General features: G+C 37.5%; 1 protein-coding gene across 3 annotated transcripts in view; it reads right to left on the minus strand.

Annotated features, from left to right (window-relative positions):
* LOC140341466 (cyclic AMP receptor-like protein A) overlaps positions 1-22202 on the minus strand; it is a 254906-nt gene that overhangs the window by 26629 nt on the left and 206075 nt on the right. For all 3 annotated transcript variants that reach the window (XM_072427262.1, XM_072427271.1, XM_072427280.1), the window contains one exon: positions 4950-4997. In XM_072427262.1, the coding sequence (XP_072283363.1) occupies positions 4950-4997 (48 nt within the window). The remainder of the gene's footprint in view (positions 1-4949; positions 4998-22202) is intronic.

Here is a 22202-nt window from a genome sequence, read left to right on the forward strand (position 1 = left end):
TTTTGGATAAGGGAACAGATACTGGACTATGAGAAAAATTAAACAGTCTGGAAATAAAAGAATTGGATGGAAAAGTTTAAGTGGACTTGGAGCAATTAAAAGTTGCACACGATGTGCAGCTGGATAGTGGTAGCCTTGTTTACAACCAATTCAAAGACCTGTTGAAGGGGGACTTTTTTGACCTCCAAAACAAATTTGTCATTAACCTTATATAAAGGATAACTGTTTTTGGACATGGTATTGGTTTTCATGGGATAGTGCTTCATTTTCCAGACTGTCCGGTTAGGACATGAGGATAGGCTCTGCAGAACTGGGCTTCTTCTCACCCCATCAATGGCTGCTAATTTAGGGTGCATGTGTCAAAGAAAATGGTGAGCTGGGATAAAATGTGGATTAGCAATACAATGATTATGGTGTTCCTCCTGGGGTGGTATCATAGAGCAGGATCTGAAGAAAGAGCAGCAGGAGCAAAAGGATTTACTGCTGCCTTTGCCTATTAATAAATGATTCCACCATCAGCCCCCCAAAACAAATCTATTTTTGAATGACTGGGTGTGGGTAAGAAGCCCTATCCTTTAAGATTTGGTCCCTCAACATTAGCCCAGTATAATACACGAAATGTCGGGTGCATGCTGACTACTCACCTTTTCCTGGCCACCCGTCCTGCATGCCTGGAAAAGGGTCTGGTTGGAAATTTAAGGCAGACCCAACACAATTTTTCTTTTTTTTCTTAAAGGATACTCTTGAAATTGTAAAACATACAGGCATGGACCCCCTATTAATACTTCCTAATAATAAAGACCCTTATACAAACATAAAGCCTGGGTGACCAGGAAAAGAGAGCAGCGAGTACATTCCTATACTATACCACGCCTTCCATCAGCATTGGTGGAGATGGCCTCTGCCAAACATTAGGTTCCTCCCCATAATGAATAGGGGGATCATATGGGGGGGTTATTTATGTACTCAGAAGTAACTGTGTTCAAAGATGTGTTCAGCAATGTAATCCATTGTCAGTCACAACAACCTGATCAACAGCAATGCTAACCCATAGCATTTCTAATGCTAAATGACGGATTCAACTGAATGCAGGAATATCACAGTGATTTATTTATTTATCTATTTAAAAAAGTGTAGGTTGAAAAAAACACACCACATACAGCTTTAGGTTATTCTCCAAAAACATTTATTTTAACATTACTAACATGTCTAATTTCAATGTTGCTCTCCAAGCTTAATGAAAACATCCTCTCCCCACCAAATGTTTTTAAAATTTTTGTCCCCCATGTCAGTTCCCAGCCCGTGATATCACTCACCCACATATGTGACAATACATGGTCTGGCATTTGGCACTAACACAGTAAAGCAGTTAAAATGCATATGTTTTAACTTCACTACATTTTGGGTCACAGGAACAAAAAATAAACTGAACATTTTCTATGACACTGATGAGGTTGTCTTTCATCTCACTCTGTTCTATCATCTTGATTGGCTCACAGTGCAGTTTTTCTGGCAGAGTTTTAATGTACATGGAATTAATGACCTTTTTAGCATGCCAAATTCAGGTTGAGTTTAAAATATGTTTCCTTTTTTCACTAAATTCATAATTGCATTAGTTCCTGTTTTTATATGTGTTCAGCCCTTGATTTAATTGGTCCTTTTCCATGCCTTCATTTTAACTATATCCCTTTGTACCTTAGATTAATAAGCTTCAGCCTACATTGATCCATTTCCAGTTGAGAAAGGAATCAGCTGTTTTTGTATTGCTTTAAATGTATACCGGTTTTCTTGACCTTATGTGATCCAACCTACTGTTATTTGTACTATTCATTTTGCATTTGTTTGAGAATAACATATTTTTGCACTGCGAGTCAAGCACAGCCTTACAATAAATCAAACCTTTTCTGCGACATTAAAGAAATCCCAGTCTCACAATTAGGCAATCTTTTACCAATATATATGTGTTTTAAGCAGGGCAAGGCAATAATAAAATGTGTGTGCATAGAATATTCGAATTTTCTGATTTTTCATTGGAAATCACTGCATGTATTACTGTGTGAATCAAATCATAATTTCACCAAACAAGCATCACATCAGACCAGTTATTGTTCATGGAGTTAAAAGTAGTGATTAGCAATAAACAAGTTTGAAAGGGGGGGACACTTGCTGTAGCTCAGCAGATGCTTCATTCTCAGACTCTTGTCTGCTCCCCTGCAGCTGTATATTGTACGCATTTAACAGCCCATACAGCAGACTGCATGCAGAATGCCAATCTCTTGCTAGTGTCCTAACCAACACATTTCATCTCATTTCTGCCTGCTATTCATTTCTGTTTAATTGTCAGGCCAAGGTACTTTTAATAGCTATATGCTGGCAAAGCCAAAGAACGTTAACCACGGATGTAGCTCCATCAAACAAAAGCCACAAGATTTAAAGTCCCTGATTACTAGAGGGTGAAAATAACACAGGACTGGAAATGGGTTGCAGAAAGGAAAATATGTGCAGTGACAACTTCCCTAATCTAAAGTTTATTTTCATCCGGAGATGCTTTACATGCTGGCCGTGAGATTAAAGAGGTCTGGGGCCTTTTTTATTTAGCATGTTTTTTTATACCTATGGCGTTTTCTCACCCCAGAGTGAACTTGGACTGAAGTAGTTAAATGTGAAGAGATGCTACAGTGTGTATCTGTAATCTGTAGACAACACACTTCTTTTTTAAGGGTTTGAGTACCTTTAAGCATGGATGGTTTTAAACAAAGAGGGGCCTTGGGCAAACATAAAGTGGAGTCCAAAATGAACAGTATTCCAGCTCTAAAAAATGTACAGTAATCTGTTGATGGTGTTCCCTGGACTATTGCACAGTTCTACCCAATACCCCCCCCTCCATCCATGCATTTCTTGCTGTAGGTGCTGCAAAAATTTTAGTACTTGTGGGTATGGTGGTGCTGCATGACCTGCTTCCCCATGACTGAGCAGCAAGTTGTCAAGTCTTGGCTATAACACTGGGTTTAGGGGTTTGTAATCAAAGTGCATCTCTAGGAAACACTTTTTGGTTTAGCTTTGGAAACCCTGGAGAAGGGTTAGCCCCTCTGTCATGTTGTCAAAAAGCCATCTTTTATAGAATACATTCACATTTGTGCATACAAAAATTGTTAATTATCTGTTTAAAAGTGAACTACCATTGACAATATAAAGTCTGTAGACAATGTAACGAAGCGTGTAAAGCATGTAAAGTACATACAGAGCTGATTTTACTTGTCTGCCAGCACTTCCACTCATGGGAAAATAACATATTTTCCATATAATCACAATAAAAACATTTATTTGTGAGTTCATTTTGGGTAAAACATAAAACATGATTACTACAGGCAAAGGAGGTGTTTTATTAATTATTTAACATAACGTAGTTCTTTTTCCATCAATGAATACCAAATAAGAAAGGGGTCATTTATAAACTAAAGAATAACAATATCTTCATCTACTTCTGAAGTTAGGAAGTTCAACTTTGGTATGATTCTATGTTAAAAAAGAATGTTTGGACTCCATATAAAGAAACATTATTTCTTGTGGACCCCCTGCACAATCCATCTGCAGAATACTTTGATCTGCAGATGAATGAAATAGTTCTGGTGTCACTTAATGCTGCATAATCAGGAAAAAAGTATTAATTAGCTTTTTAACTCCCTAATAACTCTTTAATCTACTTTAATACCTTCTCCTTTTTAAAAATCCTCCAGTCCTCTGACATCATGAGTCCTTCCGCTTCGGTGGCAGTCAGTGGTCCTTATTCCAGGCCAGCGTGACATTCAAATAATAATGTGTGAGCACTAATTTGTCCAGATTTCTAGGTGAGGGTTTGGTTGCCCCATGTTATATGCATTTTTATTGTACTGACATTAAAATTATTAGGACCTTTAACATCCTACATAACTAAAAATGTACCTACACTATTTTGGGCAATGCCGCACACAGGCGTGAACTAGTAGCAAAAAACAGACTGGAGTTTGCTAAAATGCCTTTTGTCAAACCACAATGCTTCTGGGAGATTATCTCTTGGACAGGTTTGGCAAATCTGGAGCTTTTTGTCAGGTCACACCGGCTCTATGTTTACAGCTAAGAAAAAGAAGCTTTTAAATAGCAGCATACCTACGTTAAAACATGAAGGAGGCTCAGTTATGCTCTGAGAGTTGCTTTGCTGTGTCTAACATGGAGTGCCTTAAATTTGTGCAGGAAACAATAAAATCTCATAACTATTGATACATTCTGGAGTGAAACATAGTGCCCATTTTAGTAGTGACAGGTCATGGATCCTTCAACAGAAAAAAACACCCAAAGCACCCAATAATGTTCAAAAACAACATACTAGATTATCATGAAGTGGCCTTGATTATATACAATATAGCGAAAGAATTAAAACATGCACTTCAAATCTGACACAGTTAGAGCAGTTTGCACAAGAGGAGAGATTCAAATACCTGTTGTCAGTTGTAGAAATTGCATTGAAAGCTACAGGAATCGTTTGATGGTCTACCTCTAAAAGGTTGTGCAACACAATATTAGGTTCCCATCAATTATGTTGTTTGTGTTTTTATTTATTTTATTTGCAATATTCTGTTGATTTAAAATTCTAGTTTGAGGGGTGCCAATTACGTTTTTCAGTGTCACGCTATTTCTATTTCGGTGAGGGGTATCAAAAAAAATCTATCTATGCACATATACTGTATTAGCCATTTATGTATATAGCCCCAAATTGTTTCAGACTGCTTATGCATCTTGCTCATTATGGGAATCGAGTTCTATGCAAGCGGACAATGCTAACTGTCAAACCCTGCAATATTCTAAGCAAGCCACATTGCAGTAATAATCCAGACGCAGCTGTCAAGCTGTCTTTTCTGGAATGCATTCAAAAACAGACAATGATCATATATAGTTATTTGTAAATGAATTACCTTGGTCCTTTCCCTTCCTTGATCATAGGTTCCAGACCAAGTGATGACCTAGAAGGCAAGTTAAAGTAAGTTGAGTATATCTGAACAAAATCAATTCTAAAACAAATATTCTCTTTCATCAAGGAAGCAAAAATAAATGAATAAAAACAATAATGATTTGTACACAAAAAGTAACCTGAAAGCTGACTGTTACTAATCTGACTGATGATTATATTTTTACTTACTTAAAGGGAAATTGTACTTAAACAAACCAGCAACAAATGACCTACAAAATATTTTGAACATTTAAAAACATTGGTATTTACCTCTTATTGTTTCAGCTTTTCATACTCTAAGGAATGTCCATTGATGACTTTTTGAGGTCAGCCAATGCCAATAACACATGCTGTCTCCAAGCTTTTAAGTTTGCATAGCAGTATCAAATAACATAGCACCTTGCAGTTGCTTTGTTTTTCTTTATCCAGAGAGCTCTATTAATTTGATACTGTTTCACAATAAATTGCGAGGTGTTTACCAAACTATAGCTTAGAATGAAAAGCTTGGTCTTTGTTGTGTTTTGAGTGGCTCATCTTTTCTACAGTTCTTTTTCTGTATTTTTTTTGCAAAAAATGTATATCACCTGTGGGTTTTTTTTTTACTGTTTACTGAATGTAGTAGTAGATTTGCAGCATTTCATGTACTTATGCCTTTTTTCTAAAACAGTTCTCTGTAAATGATACATAGAAGCTGTGACTATGACTGACATCAGCAGTGTACCTAGAAGCGAGAAGGCATATAATCAATTATCACATTAAAGGGGCACTGCAAGGTAAACAGATTATAGTGATAGTTGACATTTGCTACAATAGATAATAGAATGACAGAGATTGAGAGCACATAATTATAGTATCCTGCAGTAGATAATAAAAAAGTAGATGACAGCTATCAGCTAGAGAAGAATACCCACTACTGCCATAGTTGCATTTAGCTCCTGTTAATCTGATATGATTGTGAATAAACTGGCTGCTGATGTGCTGGTTTTCAAAAGAAAATTATGGGCAAGTATATAGGGTAACATGGATACAGATTCTGCACACTGAAAAAAAAACACCTAACCAACACCATAGTAAATCTACATTGACACTGTGTGGACTAATTCTCATATTTTAAGGTAAAACTTTACTGATTTTTCTTAAAAGCGGACCCATCACCAGATTTTTTACTTTATACAAATGGGTAGATAACCCTTTCATACAAAGCGAAAAATGTGTTTGTTTTTGTTCTTAATAACTTTTTTAAAAAAGAAGGGAAAGCCCCTCTCCTTCCATCTTTACCGCCATGGCGCTAAAGACTGAGCTGGAAGCCCAGAGCCTCCTGGGATTCCCACGTCACGTATCTTAGGAGACTTCGGGCTGCTCCTTCTGCACATGCCTGATCTCCAGCATGAGCAGAAAGTGCTTTTTTGCGCAATGTAGAAAAATGTGATCTCACACATTTTGTTTTGTTTTTTTTACAAGAGGAAACAATACTCAATTTTACGCCTGTGCAGTGCAAGATTTCGTAACATAAGCAGAAGCTGGAAGACAAAGGAAGAAGATGGCAGTGCCTGGCAGCTCCGGAACAAAGAAAGAATCCAGAACAACGCAGGACCGCATTGACGCCAGCTGTGGAGAGATCAAGGGCTCTGTGGAAGTAAAGGTGTCATTTTTATTTTAATAAAAGTTTCAATTTAAGAGCCATCCTATAAACTGGGAAATGTTAATTAACTTTGCAAGCATCTTTACGTTCACTACATATATTACATGTTTAGTGCTTTAGTGCCATGCAGAAGAACAACAAGGCAGAGCTGTTTGGAGATCAATTTTAGTATAAAATATTCCCCTGAGGGTCCCCTGAGTATTCCTGTGCCCTCAGATTTCTTTTTTCAAGCCTACGTAATTATAATATTATGTTGCTGTATATTATGCAAAAATGCAAATAGATAGATTCATTTTTGCAGAAATGATGAGCTACGTTTCTTCTGCAATAAAATGAACTTACTTGCCTGTTTGCAAACTTCTCTATAATGTACACTGAGCTGTGCATGTACATTTTGATATAATAGAAAATGAGATAGATGGCATTATTACTTTCACAAATAAATCTGTTCCCATAAACTGTGAAAAAGCCCTGAAAGAAACCCAGAGAAAATAGCGTTGTTATGTCTTGAACTTGGAAATCTGTACTAGCCTGTAACTGCAAACCGGATTAAGATCAGTGTATGATAAAACCCAATATAATGGTATACAGCTTTGTTATTATCTCATCCTGTCACACTTCTGACTTTAATCTTGAATAAATGTTGTTTTTGTGATGTGAAGCTAATGATTAGATTTTCCTTAGTTAACAAAATAACTATCACCCCAAGAACAGCTGTTGACAGTTCTCTTTATGAATGGGGTAGCTTGCGTTGTGGTTACTCTTTGTGGTTTAGGTAATTTGTGGTTTGGTTTGTTATAATTTAAAATTATTTCCATACAAGTGAGTAATTATATAAATATTTTTCAATGTAGAAAATGTATGTAAATCACTTGCAGCTAGCATTAAGATTAAAAGCAAGAGCAAATTCTGTGTATTGAGTCAAATGGCAGCAGATAAAAGATGGTTATCCAATGCCTAGACTGTTCCCAGGCAACTTATTTTTACAGGTAATCATTAGGAGGAATTTTAAAGTATTTCCTGCATTTGTACAAGATCAGATCTAAGAGTTTTCTGAGAATACGCTATGCTGTTATTTAGATTCTGTATAATTATTTAAATTTTATATAACTAAACCTATATATTAAACTAAAATGCCATCCAGATTAGTGTTCACTTACTTTTTTTTTGCATTATTGAAAAACTTCCTAAGCAGAAATGTGAAGGGTTATGATGCCTTGCAAACATGTTGTGTTTTTACTTGGGAATACTTCAAGTGCTGCACTAGATTAATGAAGGAAAATCATAATGGATTTGGTCAATTTTACTTATGTTTTTTGCTGTCGTATGTATATTGTATGTATATGATGGGTTTTTTGGGCCGGGGGTCAACACCCTTTTTTTTTTTTTTTAAAAAAAAGGGTGAAACCCCCCTCTTTCTGTCTTTATCACTGTGGCAGTCAAGACAGAATGGAAGCGCAGAGCCTCCTGGGATATCCATGTGGCACATCCCAGGAGGCTTCTGGTTTGCTCCTTCTGCGCATGCCCAATCTCACGTTTTCCTTCAATGGGGAAAAAAACTGTAAATCTCACACAGGCTCGGCACTCTTTTATTCCCCATTTACAGCAGGCTATGTCACCAGTTCTCACGCCTGTGCAGTGCGAGATTGGTTGACGTAGGCAGAAGTCGCAAGACAAGAAAAAAGATGGCAGTGCTCGGCACTTCCTCCGGTGGCAGATAACTGGACGGCACTGGACCCGTTCCAGGAAACCTATGGAGGATCTGCGGAAGTAAAGGTGAGTTTTTCTTTTTAGTTTACATCCGTTATAAGAGGATTCCAAAAGTACTATGAGTTATCAAAAAGGGCAGCTGACATGAATAAATCTGCTTTCAGGTCCACATTATCCATTATATACGGAGACTTCAAACCAGCCTTTCTCAAGTTTTTTACCACTGGGGAACAACTGTGATGTTAGACCCTCTGTACACATATATTCAGGCTGCACATTGCCTGTGCCCCGAACTTTTGAATGACTGTACCAGCCTCGCCACTACTTTCCTCCCATGCACATTGTAACTTCTCCTCTGTTTAGTCCAGCAGAACCCCCAATTCCTGTAACAAATGCTTTATGCCTGCTAGGGTCAAATATATACTTTTTGGTGTATAGTTCTTGAACACATATTTCCCATATAGCCTGAGTTGTATGCATAACGCAGCAAGGTGTCTTTCCTTTATCTACAAAGGCAGCAAATCTGCAGGTAACAAATCACATACTACACACAGGCAGCCGAGGCTTTTCTACCTGGGGGCTAAGGCTATGAAGCTTCAACTTCTATTCCTGTGGTCTTGAGGCAGCTGAAGCTTCTAAACCTAATTCTTGTGTGCTACAGATGAATCTACAGGAATAGGGGCTGACATCAGCAGGCACCCTAACCTGATGTGCAAGCATTCTTATTTCCAGAGCTTGTTGTTTGAGAAACCCTGCTATCTAATAATGGATGAGCCAGTTCTCTGAATCTATTTTGGGTGTACATTTCAGTTTAAACACATGAACTGGGTAAACACTTTTTATAACGAGTTTTAAAGGTATATTGGAAAACATAAAAAAGTTGTCAGGTTGACCCACTGGCTGGATAAAGATAAACAACATATTAACATATTACATATTATAAACCAACAACTCTGGTCTCAACCTTTCACTTGGAGTTCAAGTCCAAAAAAATCCAAAACATATTGATCAGCTCTTGGGGAAGAAAAAACGGAAAATATTTTTTTAGTCAAAGTTTTAATATAGTCAGGTGAACAGTTTAACAGCTTTGAGTTAATAGCAAATCCCCTGAATATAGCATTGTCACCAGTTGTCAGAGATGTTTGCAGTAACATGCCCTACATGAAAAAAGGCATGTACTTTTTTTTTTACAAATAAAAGCAAAAAACCAGTCAATGATACATGTTTTTACAGGAAAAATTGTTTGATTTGGAACATATTCCTACGGGTCCACCCAAACCCACCATGCTGGTAATGTTATGATCAGAAGCTTTGCAATTAATGGAAAAATTGTCAGGAGAGAAAACTACATGTTTTAATAAACTCAAACCAAGTTTAGGGGCTTTGCAACTAACTTGCAAAGTCAGCAAATTACATTGCCAAAAACAACAAAATTAGCTTTATTTTCACAAAAATGTATCCACTTGTTCAGATGGAATTTTCACAGCAAATCAAAAGGCTGGCATCATTGTCTGGAAATCATATTTTACCTGGGCAACCTGCAGTAGTTACATACAACGATAAAACACATGCACAGCATTGTACCCCCATCCGAAAATGCACATCGGTTCAGATTATTAATCTGGGTTAAACAGGGTTTTTAGTGACTTCTTACCGAAGACAGTTTTGTGTAGGTTGTTGTTTACTGCACAGTGAAAGCTCGAATTAGGATACTCAGTGAATCTCTCCTACATTTTTAATATACAGCATTTACCTAAGCAATCATACTTCATGAGCATTACTGTCCAAATACTGGCAGTTGCTGCAGGTTTCTAAGAAATTTCAAATCAGCCCATGGAAGGTAAATTTGATTTATAGAGGAAAAAAAATATTTCACAAGACTTGAATCAATTGCTAGATGCCAGAATGTTATTAAATGTATTTCGGGCTTACATTTTAAAATCTAAAGCAGACCTTACTTAAGGGTCTATTTATAAATCAGTGAATCTGACATTAGCAACATTCACTGTTGGAGAACCTTCTATGTGCATGTGTTTTAAATGGCAGTGATTCATTCTACACTAGAAAATTATTGCTGAACATCAGATTTGCTGCTTAATGTGCACGTAAAGGCAAACATTTTCTTTTTTTGGAAGTCTGGAAGCGTTACCTATTTGTCACATTTTGTTTGCTATTATAAGGGAGATTCACACTAATGGTCCTGGTAACCACTGGTGAAGTAAAGGTAAGTCTTCCAATGGCAACTCCTTTTTAGTGAGAACTGCCTAAGAAAAAAAATTCTTATTACATTAAGGTCTGCTTTTGTTTTTTGTTGCAGCTCCAGGACAGGAGGTCAAGAAATATCTTCACTTACACACTTGACTTGAGTGTTTCTCAAGTCTTTTTCCTGCCTTGTACCATGTGACTCCTTGATAACGGTCCCCTAGCCTCAAAGGATTATTACCCTCCACAAACACACCTTCTGCGTGTGTTTGTGGAGGGTAATCTGCTGGTGAAACATAATCAAGTACCACGGCCCTAGCACTCCCTTTGGTGGCAGGTATTGTTACATACTTGTCACATGATCTCCTGCCCAGTTATGTGGTCTTCCCTACATAAAGAAGGTTACAGGTAGCGGGAAGTTGCCTAAACAAGGAGTATCCAGGCTCTACTCTTTAGGCTTCCATGTGTGTCCCCAGTTCCTGATCCTAGCTATCCGGATAATTCTTGACTATGGCTTGGCTTCACATTTTGGCACTGTACCTTGTATGTGTCTGGTATTCCATCACAATTCTGTTCTGTAAATCTCTTATTGCTGCCTGTCCTGGCCTCAGCCTGTTTGATTACCTTTCTGCATTGTGAGTCTGTACCATGCTTTACCTGAGCAACAGTGAGCAGTTTGCCAGCTCCAAAGTGTGCAAAGGCAGCAACCTGGACACAACCATCACCCCTTGTGGGGTGCACTGGTGAAGCTGGTTCCCTTAGACTCCTAAGCCTTATTCACACTCCAGCCAAGCAGGCTGGTGACATGGAGGGTGTACCATATGTCAGAGAGTTGTGTGACAATTATGTGTCCATTTTCTTGCTTGGTAAATTCATCCTCTCTAGTTCTGTTGGCAATCATTGTCTCTGGTACAACAGATGAAGAATCCAAGTCATTGAAGAAAATGGTAAAGGACAATCTTGCAAAAAGCACACCTGTTCCACTGGCAATTGCCTAAGAGGAGATCTTGCTTTAAAGCAATCCTGAACACCATCCAAAACTAAAGGAAAATGTTTTGGCTTTACATATTCTCTACCTTCTTTACTAAATGTGGACTGATATAGGCTTCTTTAGTCATTTTTTGTAAACTTTTCTTCAAACATTTACCATCTGATGTCTTTTGAAATCTTTATTCATCAGGTCATTTTATACTTTCACAAACCCACACCTGAACTCTTTAGAACAACTGATCAGATTTGTTTCCTAGAAATGTTAACAGCTGAAATTCTCAATATGTCTAAAGTGATCACTTAATTTTCAAAAGCTGTAGGCATACCTGTATCTGGAAACCCACTCTGACTTGTTAGATGAGGTGCTTGAGACTTGACTGTAGGTCAAAGACTAAGCTGAAAAGCTTCTTACTAAGGAAACCAATGAGTTCCCTAATAGATGGTTGCATAAAAAGAAACACATCTGCTTCATTGCACAACCATATGTGCATAAGCCAATTTATTCCTTTTTAGTCTACGTTTAGTCTAGGGTCTGCTTATCAAGGTGTAATTATGTGTGTCTACACACACTCTTCTACTTCTTCATATAAAAACTAAGCCACGTGTGTATGATCATAACTAGCAGTAAAGGCCTTTAGAGATGGGCCTTAAAGTCATGAGTTATTGGCTGACATTATCAAGAGAACTTAATACAGCTCTTAATGAGCCATACATCCAATCATTTCCCAAATGGGAATAGCAAGAAAATGAACAAATGACTGGAGATTACCGTGCAGGTGTTCAGTGCAATGTCTGCTTTGTGTCAGTTAGTTGAACTACATGGTTACATTGCCCAGACATGGACAGGCGACTGGCTGCATCTGTTTTTGGACGCCCGGGAACATAAAAATAATTTAAGAATAGATTTGTCCTGTGGGCTTACCAGCTCTGGATGCCTGATTTTAGAAAGTAGTAGATACAATTAACCTATTAAATTCTGGACAAAAACTGGTTGCTCGTTTGAGGAAAAACACTGTTCAGCGTTGTACAAACCAAAATAGAAATACATTTTTAGAGCAATTTGTCCTAAAGATAACCTATCACAAACTTAAAAACTACAGGTTAAAAACACAGGAAAATCAAGTATATAAAATACGTACTTGCAGTATTTTGCTATTCTATAGATGCTTTTTTGAGCACTTACAATGTGGCTTTGAACTTTCATGGAGTATATATTAATTAAAGACGTCTTCACCTATTCTGAAAGTGTCTAGTTCCTCTCTGGGCTGGTATCTGCTATTCCCCTTACATAAACTTTTATGTAGAAATCAGAGGAGGAGTGAAGGGGAACAGGGGTATCACTAGCACCAGAAACGTGACCCACATCTCACCCACCACAGGACCTGAGACACTGTTCATTGTTTTATTTTTTTTTCTTCAAATGCCAACATGGTGTACCACCACCTTCAGATGTATTGTCCCTATTTTCAGACCTCCTCTCCAGTGACTGTTAACATGGAAAAACTTGGCAGCTGTTCGTGTCCCCCACCTTGAAGATAAAGGGGCCTGTGTTTTGCTCCCTGGGCTACACCTGGGCCCTGTCCCCTGGAGACAGATCATGTCGGGGAACAGGAGGAATGGGGACAGGTTCAGATTGCACCGGAAAGAATGGGGTTTCCCCAGCACACTAGTCATGCCGGAAAATGACAAGGAAATATATAAAGAGGTAGAGGTAAGAAGCCAGCAGGACAGAGGAAAGGTACAGGAGCCGTATTAGCTGTCAGGTAGCGGAGTCGATTCCTCTGCCAGTAGGCACGCTATCACCAATCAGAAAACAATGTGCATGCAAATACACATGTTCATACACATGATCTTCTAAATTCCAAGTACTATGATGCAAGGAACTGTACTTATCCCTATATTAAGGAACATTTTGAGACCAACTGACAGACATTGTAAAGACAGGTTTGTATCATCATCAATACTATAGTTTGGTACCCAATGTAAAAACCATACTGGAGGAACATTTATTACAGCTTGTACCACGAGGTACACCTTTAGTTCTGGAAAGTGTTTTAAGTACAGATTCTATGGTAATGTGTACTGTGTCATCAAGAAGTAGTGAACACTGCTTCACCAAGGCAGACAATGTCACATCCACCTTAAGCAATGTGAAAAAGAGTTTAATAGAGTAAAAACTGTTCTAGAGATCATTATCGAGTATATCATTTTCAGGTCCTGCATTTATGACTCCTAAGGACAGCAGAGGAATTGCTTTGAAATAATTTAACTGCCTTTCATTCACATCATGAGTAGAGATACTAAGGGAAAGATATTCTAATGTGCAGTGAAGTCAAGTAAAGCAAACTCATCTTCAAACCTCCAATCATGTGCATGTATTCCTATTTTTTAAGTCTCTGGCAAATTTTGTGATTTTTGTAGAAAACTTTGCAGCATGCAACTCTTTAATAGATTCTATAATACACACACACACACACACACACAGAGAAAATAATACATTTTAATACAACTTCAAATCCATTAAATTAGTATCTAATGTTTCAGATAAGGTGTCATTAATAAAACCTTTTAATGGAAAAGGATGGTGGAAGCTGTCTAATTTAAACCTCAGATAATAAGGGTCTTATGTTCTCTTCTCTAGTGATGTGTGTGAAGTAATCATGCCTAGATTAAAACAGTTCTCTTAAACCCTAAAAGCCTACGTACACACGTCAGATGATTCACGTCGGATAAGCGCCTTAGGGCTAGTATGGAAAGAGAATCTGTCCTGGCGGTTCCATGAACGACAAACAACTGTAATAGAAGTGAAGGGAGGAGAGCGCAGGAGGGTGCTTCTCTGTGGTTTTCCCCACTTCCCTCTCCATAGAGCAGAACAACGCTATGTGTTCAGTCTTTCATCTATGGAAAAGATCGTGAAAGATCCTTTATAATGACAATTATTGAATGTGTGTACGTAGTTTGTGAAAGTAGGTTGTGGATGTCTACAAAGTGGTTCTTAAGGATCACCAAATTATTTGACTCATTTCATTCCACTGTAACATGTAGATTTCTGTTGAATGCTCAAGGCCCAAATCTAACTGTCTAATACTAAAAGCAGTCTTAGAGAACTCCAAAATTATATCCTGGACTTTGCAGGTAAGTTTGTGGTTTCCTTGTTGGTGTTAAATTGAAAGTATCTATAATTAAATAGAGTTTAGTAGTTCTATAAATGCTGCTATAATAGTGCTAATTAAAACCGCATAGCACTTGTGCCAGAAAAACAGATTTAGAGCAAGCCTAAACTTTGCCATTAAAAAATAGATGCAAATACCAAGCCTTCTGGTACAATGTTTTATGAAAAAATGAATCGACAGAGTTGTTTGCTTACAGCAAAATTAGCCATATTTGGTGCTAACCAAAGACAGCATTTTATTGGAAGAATTCCATACCAAATTTTAAGTACAGTGTTAGGGTTGCACCCCCTGGCAGGTGACGTGGAATTACCTGGGGGTAATGAGCTGGTAACCCTAGCGGCCACTGGACTACTTGCTGTGAGGTGAACACCAGGTTGGGGCCCCCAGGTTCTCCCTACCAGGGGCAGCAGAACAGAGGACTACGTTGTAGGAACAACCAAAGATCAGTTACTGGATAGGCTGCTAGAGAAAGACAAGGCCGAGGCAGACTGAGGTCAGAGCAGGGGGCAAGTGAGAATAAAGGTCTGGATGGTCTTCGAAGGAAGATAACAAGGAGAAGGGTTGAGGTCAGACCGCAGTCAGGTATTTGAAAAGGCAATACAGCTGGATAGAGTTTTAGGTAACAAGCTTAGAATCTAGCAACCAGAGCCTGGAACTAGGGAGGTTTAAATAGGGCTAATAGCGGGACAGGACTGAATCCAGGAACCAATCTGCTCATTGGCTCAGTGCTCAACCCAGAATTTTTTTTAATTGGGTGGGAAGAAATTGTAGGCGGGTGGTGGTCCCTATATTGTGACCAAACTTATCAGTAACCACCCAAAAATACCCGAGTGGTTGCTAAAAGGGGCTGGGGAGAACACTGTTGGCTGCAGCACATACTCGAAAACCTCCTTTAGCTGTACGCAGTGTCTGTACAGGGGATGTTGAGAAAGGTGAAACTTAATGGCTAAAGGGAGGTTGGTGATGCCCCAGGTTGCTGAACAGACAATCTGCAGGTGAAGTGGTAATACACAGTAATTGAAATCATATGGTATGGAGTTGTTTGTAGGGTCTAGACAGCTTGTAGTGATCAAGCCATCTTTGAATTCTATATCACATTAAAGTGTAATTTCATGAGAATGTGGGACCACCTATCCAAAAATGTAAGTGGAAGCAGAAATAGATTTTTCAACACATTAATCCATTACCAAAACACAGTCACAAATCAACAAAGAAATGGCTCAGAAAAAAGAAATGAAGGGTTATGGACTGGTCTAGACAAAGCCCTGACTTGCATTTATTGTTAAATGTTTTAGGGAAATTTAAAATGGCAGTTCATGGAATAAAACCCAAAAACATCCTGTAAATGAAGGAATTTTCCATGCAGGAGTGGTAAACAATTTTAGAGTCAGACACTGTTGTGAACTTATGCAAATAAAAATGAATTTGTACTTAGAGAGCAACATCAACTTATGGGGCCAGTTGTGTTTTTTACTTTCTCTACAGTACACTATTACATCAATGTATGTTTTCCTCGTGTCTATGTATATATACATCACTTTTGTAGGCACATTTTGAAGGAATACCTGGTATTTGCCTGTTTAAATATGTTGACATGGAGGGTATATGCCAATAAAAATTTCACATAGTTTTGTAAAATTAGAATTATAGGCAAAGCATGCTTAGGTGAAAGCAATAAAAAAATGATGGCAAGAGAGAAAGAAATTGAAATATGTCTTAAGGTCTTCTTTCTGTTGGTTTTACACAAACTACTACAGGGGTGCCCAACAGGTGGATGGCGATCTACCGGTAGATTGCAAAGGCAGCGCAAATAGATTGTGAAGCCCCGCCTTTCAAAATAAACTCAACCACAGTAATTATTAGGTCCAACTAACTCAACAGTAATGAGTCCAAGTTTTTAGTGTTAGTAGATCATTTTGACTTGGTCATTTTAAAAGTAGTTCACAAGCCAAAAAAGTGTGGGCACCCCTGAACTAGTATTTAATAACAATGCAATTATAAATGAAAATGTAATCCTAGCTTATCCAATACCCTTCATCATATGACTTTCCTTTTAACTGTTCTGAAATGACTGGACATATTTATTTATTTACTACTAAAGTTAACAGAAAAAAAAACATTAAGTTCCTGTTAATATGTAGGTCTCTAGATACTTTTATACTTTGAGTTTGTACTCAATACAAGTACCTTGTACTCTATACAAGTAGATGCTGAAAGACAGATGTGTTTACAGCATCTTTATGAACTGATAACAAAGACCGTGATATGTATTTGGGAAATGTCACAATCCGAAATGGGGAATCCAGGTAGTCCCTGGGTTACATACAAGATGGCACTGTAGGATGGTTCTTTAATTGAATTTCTATCTAGGTCGGAACATGTACATTATTTAAATAAATGCAATTAGGACAGGTGTTTGTTTCAACATATTATTAGGCAGCATGATGTCAGTTACTGTATAAAATCCTCACTTCTGGATCAAGATGTGCTTTGATATGCAAAAAGAAACAACGGCAGAGTTTGTCTTGGTCATTAAAGAGTTACAAGAGGTTGCAGAACAACTCAACCCTTAAGATCACCCAAAACCTCAGGTGTGTTTACCAAAAGACTTCTGCAAGTCATGCAAACTGCCCCCCCCCCCCCCCCCACATCAAGCCTCCATCCTGCACACAAACGAGCAGGGAAGCCCCATTCGTATCTAGGAGAACTCGGGGACTACCTGTACACATTGACTATCTTTTCCACGTGAGGAGTTATGTATGGGGCAAAGATTAGAAGACTCCTACAAAGCTCAATTTGCTGCAGTCTGCAAAATTTTGTTCAAGGGCATGAAAAAGGATAAACAATGTATTTTAAAGACGGAAGCAAAAAAAATTGGCTTCATTATTAGGCAATTGCATTTAAATGATATGAAAATCATTTTGAATTAAATAGTTGAGAGAATAATATTTTTATTACAACTAGTAATATCCATTAAGAATATATTTACAAGCATTAAACTTCAAACTTCAAGTCCTATGAGGATCCTGTTCTGGAAGGCCAGATACGCTGGACATTTTTTTTTTTACATTGGAATTTTTTTTTATCTTAACTAGTATTATCCATTAAGAATAATTTTACAAGGGGAGAATAATATTTAAAATGAAATATTTAAAGAAATCTAAACATATGCATTATGTTAAGGATGGACAGAGTAAAGAAAATAAAAATCAAATGCATATTAAATATAAAAAAAAAATTACAAGCACATTGTACAAATTCTTCTTCAAAAAGATCAATACACCTAAAAAATTTGGCCTACATAAAAGACGCTTTGAACACATTCACCAAAGTATCCTAAAAATGCTTTGGAAACTTGTCATAAAAGAAAGTATTCAAGATAAAGCTGTGATTGGGGTAAGAGACATTTTGCTGCTCATAGCTAACTTCCTGTTCGCTAATCCCATTGAAACATATTGTAGACAGTTCTAAACCTCTCTAGCATGAAAAGACAGATAACCTCTTTACATCTAAATATCTCAAATTCTATATAGTCAAGGAGGGATCTATGTATACATATGCTATTTGAATGATTTTTTATAAATCAGGCAGAAAGTTTAAATTTAGCAAGTCTTTAAAACCCTACAAATATCTGATAGAGTCAGTGATATTGCATAAAGCTATACATAGGATATTTGAATTGTTATTTGCCCCTAGCCAATGAAAGGCTTGGGCAGTCATTGGTTTATCACAATTTACTGTTATTTGGGGAAATTCTGTGTAAATTGCTGAACCTAATCATATCCAATGCAAAAACTGACTGTGTTTTGCATAATCCATGCATGCATAATCCATGCATGCATAATCCATGGTCATCATATTATTCCTACACTGAGATATTGGCTCTGAAATGAGACCATTAAATAAATATCAATGACTGTGCAGTTCATTAGCATGTTCACAACACCAACATCAGCAACACCAATCAGTTCTTGCTGCAGCTGACTTATTTTGTGACTTACAGCAAAGTTACTATGTTATGTTGCAGTCTAAACACTGGAGAAGAAATGCTTTCTTCTGCCTACAGCAAATTTATGAAATAATCTCAAATTTAAACAGTTTATAAATTGGTAAAATCCAGCAGGAAAATTGGATACAATGCGAATAATGATGTAGTAAACAAAACAGATAAAGGGTAACCAAATTAAAAGGGGTCAAATTAAAAGTAATACAATGATTGATTTTTATTGTATTTCAAATAGGAATAGGGTCAACAAAATGGCACAAAATTTGTATATTAGCAAAATTTATTTAAACCTAAATATTACAGCAGCCAATCAGAAGTTAGTAAGCAGGTTGTATTTGTATTTAAAACTAAATTTTAAACAGCACTGTGGATCTTTATGTTTTGTCTCAATTTAAATAGAATCGAATAGGATTGAGGAAGAGCACCGTTTAATTTTCAGGGTAAAAGCTGTCCTTTAAATAAGAAGATTTAGAGGATGCAAAGAAATCATCCACCTAAAATCTTTATATGGGAATATAGAAAGTGGAATTTTGTACAAGACAGCTAGAATAGCAATTCCAACAATATTTGCATTAAAAAGCCAAGAGAATGGCAGATGTATGTAGAATGATGCTAACCACAGGTTGGGGGCAGCAGAACAGCAGCTAGGCAACAGTCACCGCAGGCAGCTCTCTAACAGCCGCTCTAGAAAGCTATAACGCTGCTGGAAAGAATGGCCCCTGACAGAGGGCTGACTCAGCAGGAGGTAGTGGTTTATGTAATCCATGGCAATCCATTATTACAAAGGAGCTTTCACAAACTCCTGAGCACTGGGCACAGCCAGGTTATTGATTAAAGAGACAGCGGAAGCACAGACAAAAGGGGGGGGGGGACAAGGCCCCGGTCCATTAAGGGATGCTGCTCTCCACCAATTAGAAAGAGAAAAACCATTAGTCAGCAGCCATCAACGACCTATAGGCAGCGATGAAGCGCAAACACTTAATTTATCTCCCCCCCTTTCCTCCTGACGACAGGCACCTCTTAGGAAATCCAATGACAGCTATTAAGGAAGCTTCTACATACAGATTAGAGTGAACAATCTGCTAGGCAGCGGAATCTTCATCTCGCTCTCCGGGCCACGCTCAAACCTCATGGGATAAAAAGCTGCTGCGCACACATGCAGGCAAAATAATGTTTTTTTCTACTCTACTGATGATTCCAAGAGAATTATTTTTAAATTCCACATTTTTTCTGGGCCTTTGTTCCCCCATAGATAAGTAACAAGTAAGAAAGGGACACAAAAGTTGACATCTGATCAAGGTGCTTATCTGTCAACCACATTCCATGGCTTCAGGAAATTTTTAGTTTTCTCAAAGATACCATGGAGATGCAGGATCGAAGCTTGATTTGCATATTTTTGTTTTTTTTTGCTTAACTCTTTCTTAAGCTATGTACACACCCTACAGCAGTGTTTCTTAACCCGGGGTCCTCCAGCGGTTGCTGAGAAATTAGCAATTTGTCACTCTCAGGTCAGATCAACTGATATCAATGATCTATTTGGCCATCTGAAAGGGTGACATTCTTTCCACTGGCCATCCTTGCTACTGGCCATGTTAATGTACTATGAATTGTGGATATAGTAAATATAGCAAGAGTTCCCTGAGGACCCGAATAGTATTTCAAGGGGTTTCCCCATGTTAAAAAAGTCAAGAAATCCAAACTGGTTTTATTCCCTTTCGCCACACTAGTAATAACACTCATAGGGCTGCCACATTGATTGATGCACTCAACTCAATAAAAGACTCCTCTGGTTTCTTAGTTCGGATGTGGAGAAGGCCTTTAATTGTCCTAGTTGGTCTTTTATGTTAGCAACTTTGGCATATAAGGCCCCTTCCTGCGAGTAATTTGCACACTATATACAACCTCTGAAAGTTAACCGCTTACATCCTGCTCGCAGGTAGCACTCTCATTGCGTCCCACTGGAAGATGACAACACCCCTCTCTATAGAAGTTCTGTACAGCAGGATTCAGGATATCTGTCTTATGGAATATCTGAAGGCATCCATTCAGGATGCACTGATAAATTCTATAAGAATTGGAAGGATAGAGATGCCTTTTGGACGAACCACTTTCCTTATCTGTTCACAGACTCATCTTTCCTCTTCCCCGCTAATCTTTTTACTTTTCCCCCTTTTTCTTATTTTTTTTCACCTGCTTCTTCCTTCTTTGTTGTAATATTTTGTTTAATCAGGTTCCACTCTAACCTAGTTGATGACTTGACTGGAATTTAGAAATTGGCCCTATGTATTGGTTTGCTTTTTTTCTGTCATTGCCTTTATTTTGAATACAAAATCGATGCTAGTGCTTTACAGGACGTTTGTTTAAATATTCTTCTGCTGTAATTGAGCTTTCACGTTTTTATGCCTCCAACCTATTTTAACATCCCTAGGTCTTCTATTGTTGTATATTGTTTTGTTTGTCTCTTTTTATTTTTGAATGTCTTTAATATAAATGAAATTTTTTTAAAAAGTTGAGAAACACCCAAATTTCTGTCAGTAGAAGCAATTTCTTAACAAAATGTAGCAGCTTAAGTGAATAAACTTGACTATATCTCTGCCTATGGAAATATGATGTTGGTGGCCGTATGTCACAGGTAATATAAAAAGGACAGTAAAGTGCCTACCCTTATAATTCAATAGATCAAAACAAAGCAAAGACAAAGATTCAAGCAGGGTTTTTGGCACAAACAGTGCACTAGACATATAACAACTCATCAACATATATATTGGTAACCATATATAGTATTTGATCATCAAAGCATGTTGTTGGATATACTCCACATGTTTCGCCAAGTGTGGCTTCTTCAGGAGTATTATTGACAGCATGCGTAGGTTACTTGCGTGAATGGTATCTAAACCAATAAATAATATTTAAAGTGAAATTTGTAATAACTAATGTTATTAGTCATTAGTTATGACAAATTTCAATTTAAATATTATTTTATTTAATGTTATAAGGTCTAGTGGAAATTATTGGCTCATGTTTGAACCCCAGGTTAATATGGTGGTTCAAACCAACCTTTGATTACTATGTATTGTATTAAGTAATCATAAGACTTCAATTATCATTGTCGACCACAAGTTTTGTACAGTAGCCCTTTACAATTGACAAATCCTATTATAAACATTGTGTATATGTTTGAATACACTGTTTGTGCCAAAAACCCTGCTTGAATCTTTGTCTTTGCTTTGTTTTGATCTATATCTCTGACTAATTTGCCTAAACATCTGTAATAGTAAATGTATATGTATGTATGCCACATCATTTTGCATGTATGATTACTGACACAGCTGACGTAACTGTGTGACTGGGAACCATTTTAATTCATTCCAGATTATAAGTAAAAGCAAGAGTTGTCAGCGACAGTCTAGTCTCACAGCTACCAGCCACACATAGGGCTCCATTTAAAAAACAGTAAATTTAGAAATCCCTCAAACATTCCCTGGTGTAAATCAA

Source organism: Pyxicephalus adspersus, chromosome 1 (genome assembly GCF_032062135.1).
Source record: "Pyxicephalus adspersus chromosome 1, UCB_Pads_2.0, whole genome shotgun sequence".
NCBI classification, from domain to species: domain Eukaryota; kingdom Metazoa; phylum Chordata; class Amphibia; order Anura; family Pyxicephalidae; genus Pyxicephalus; species Pyxicephalus adspersus.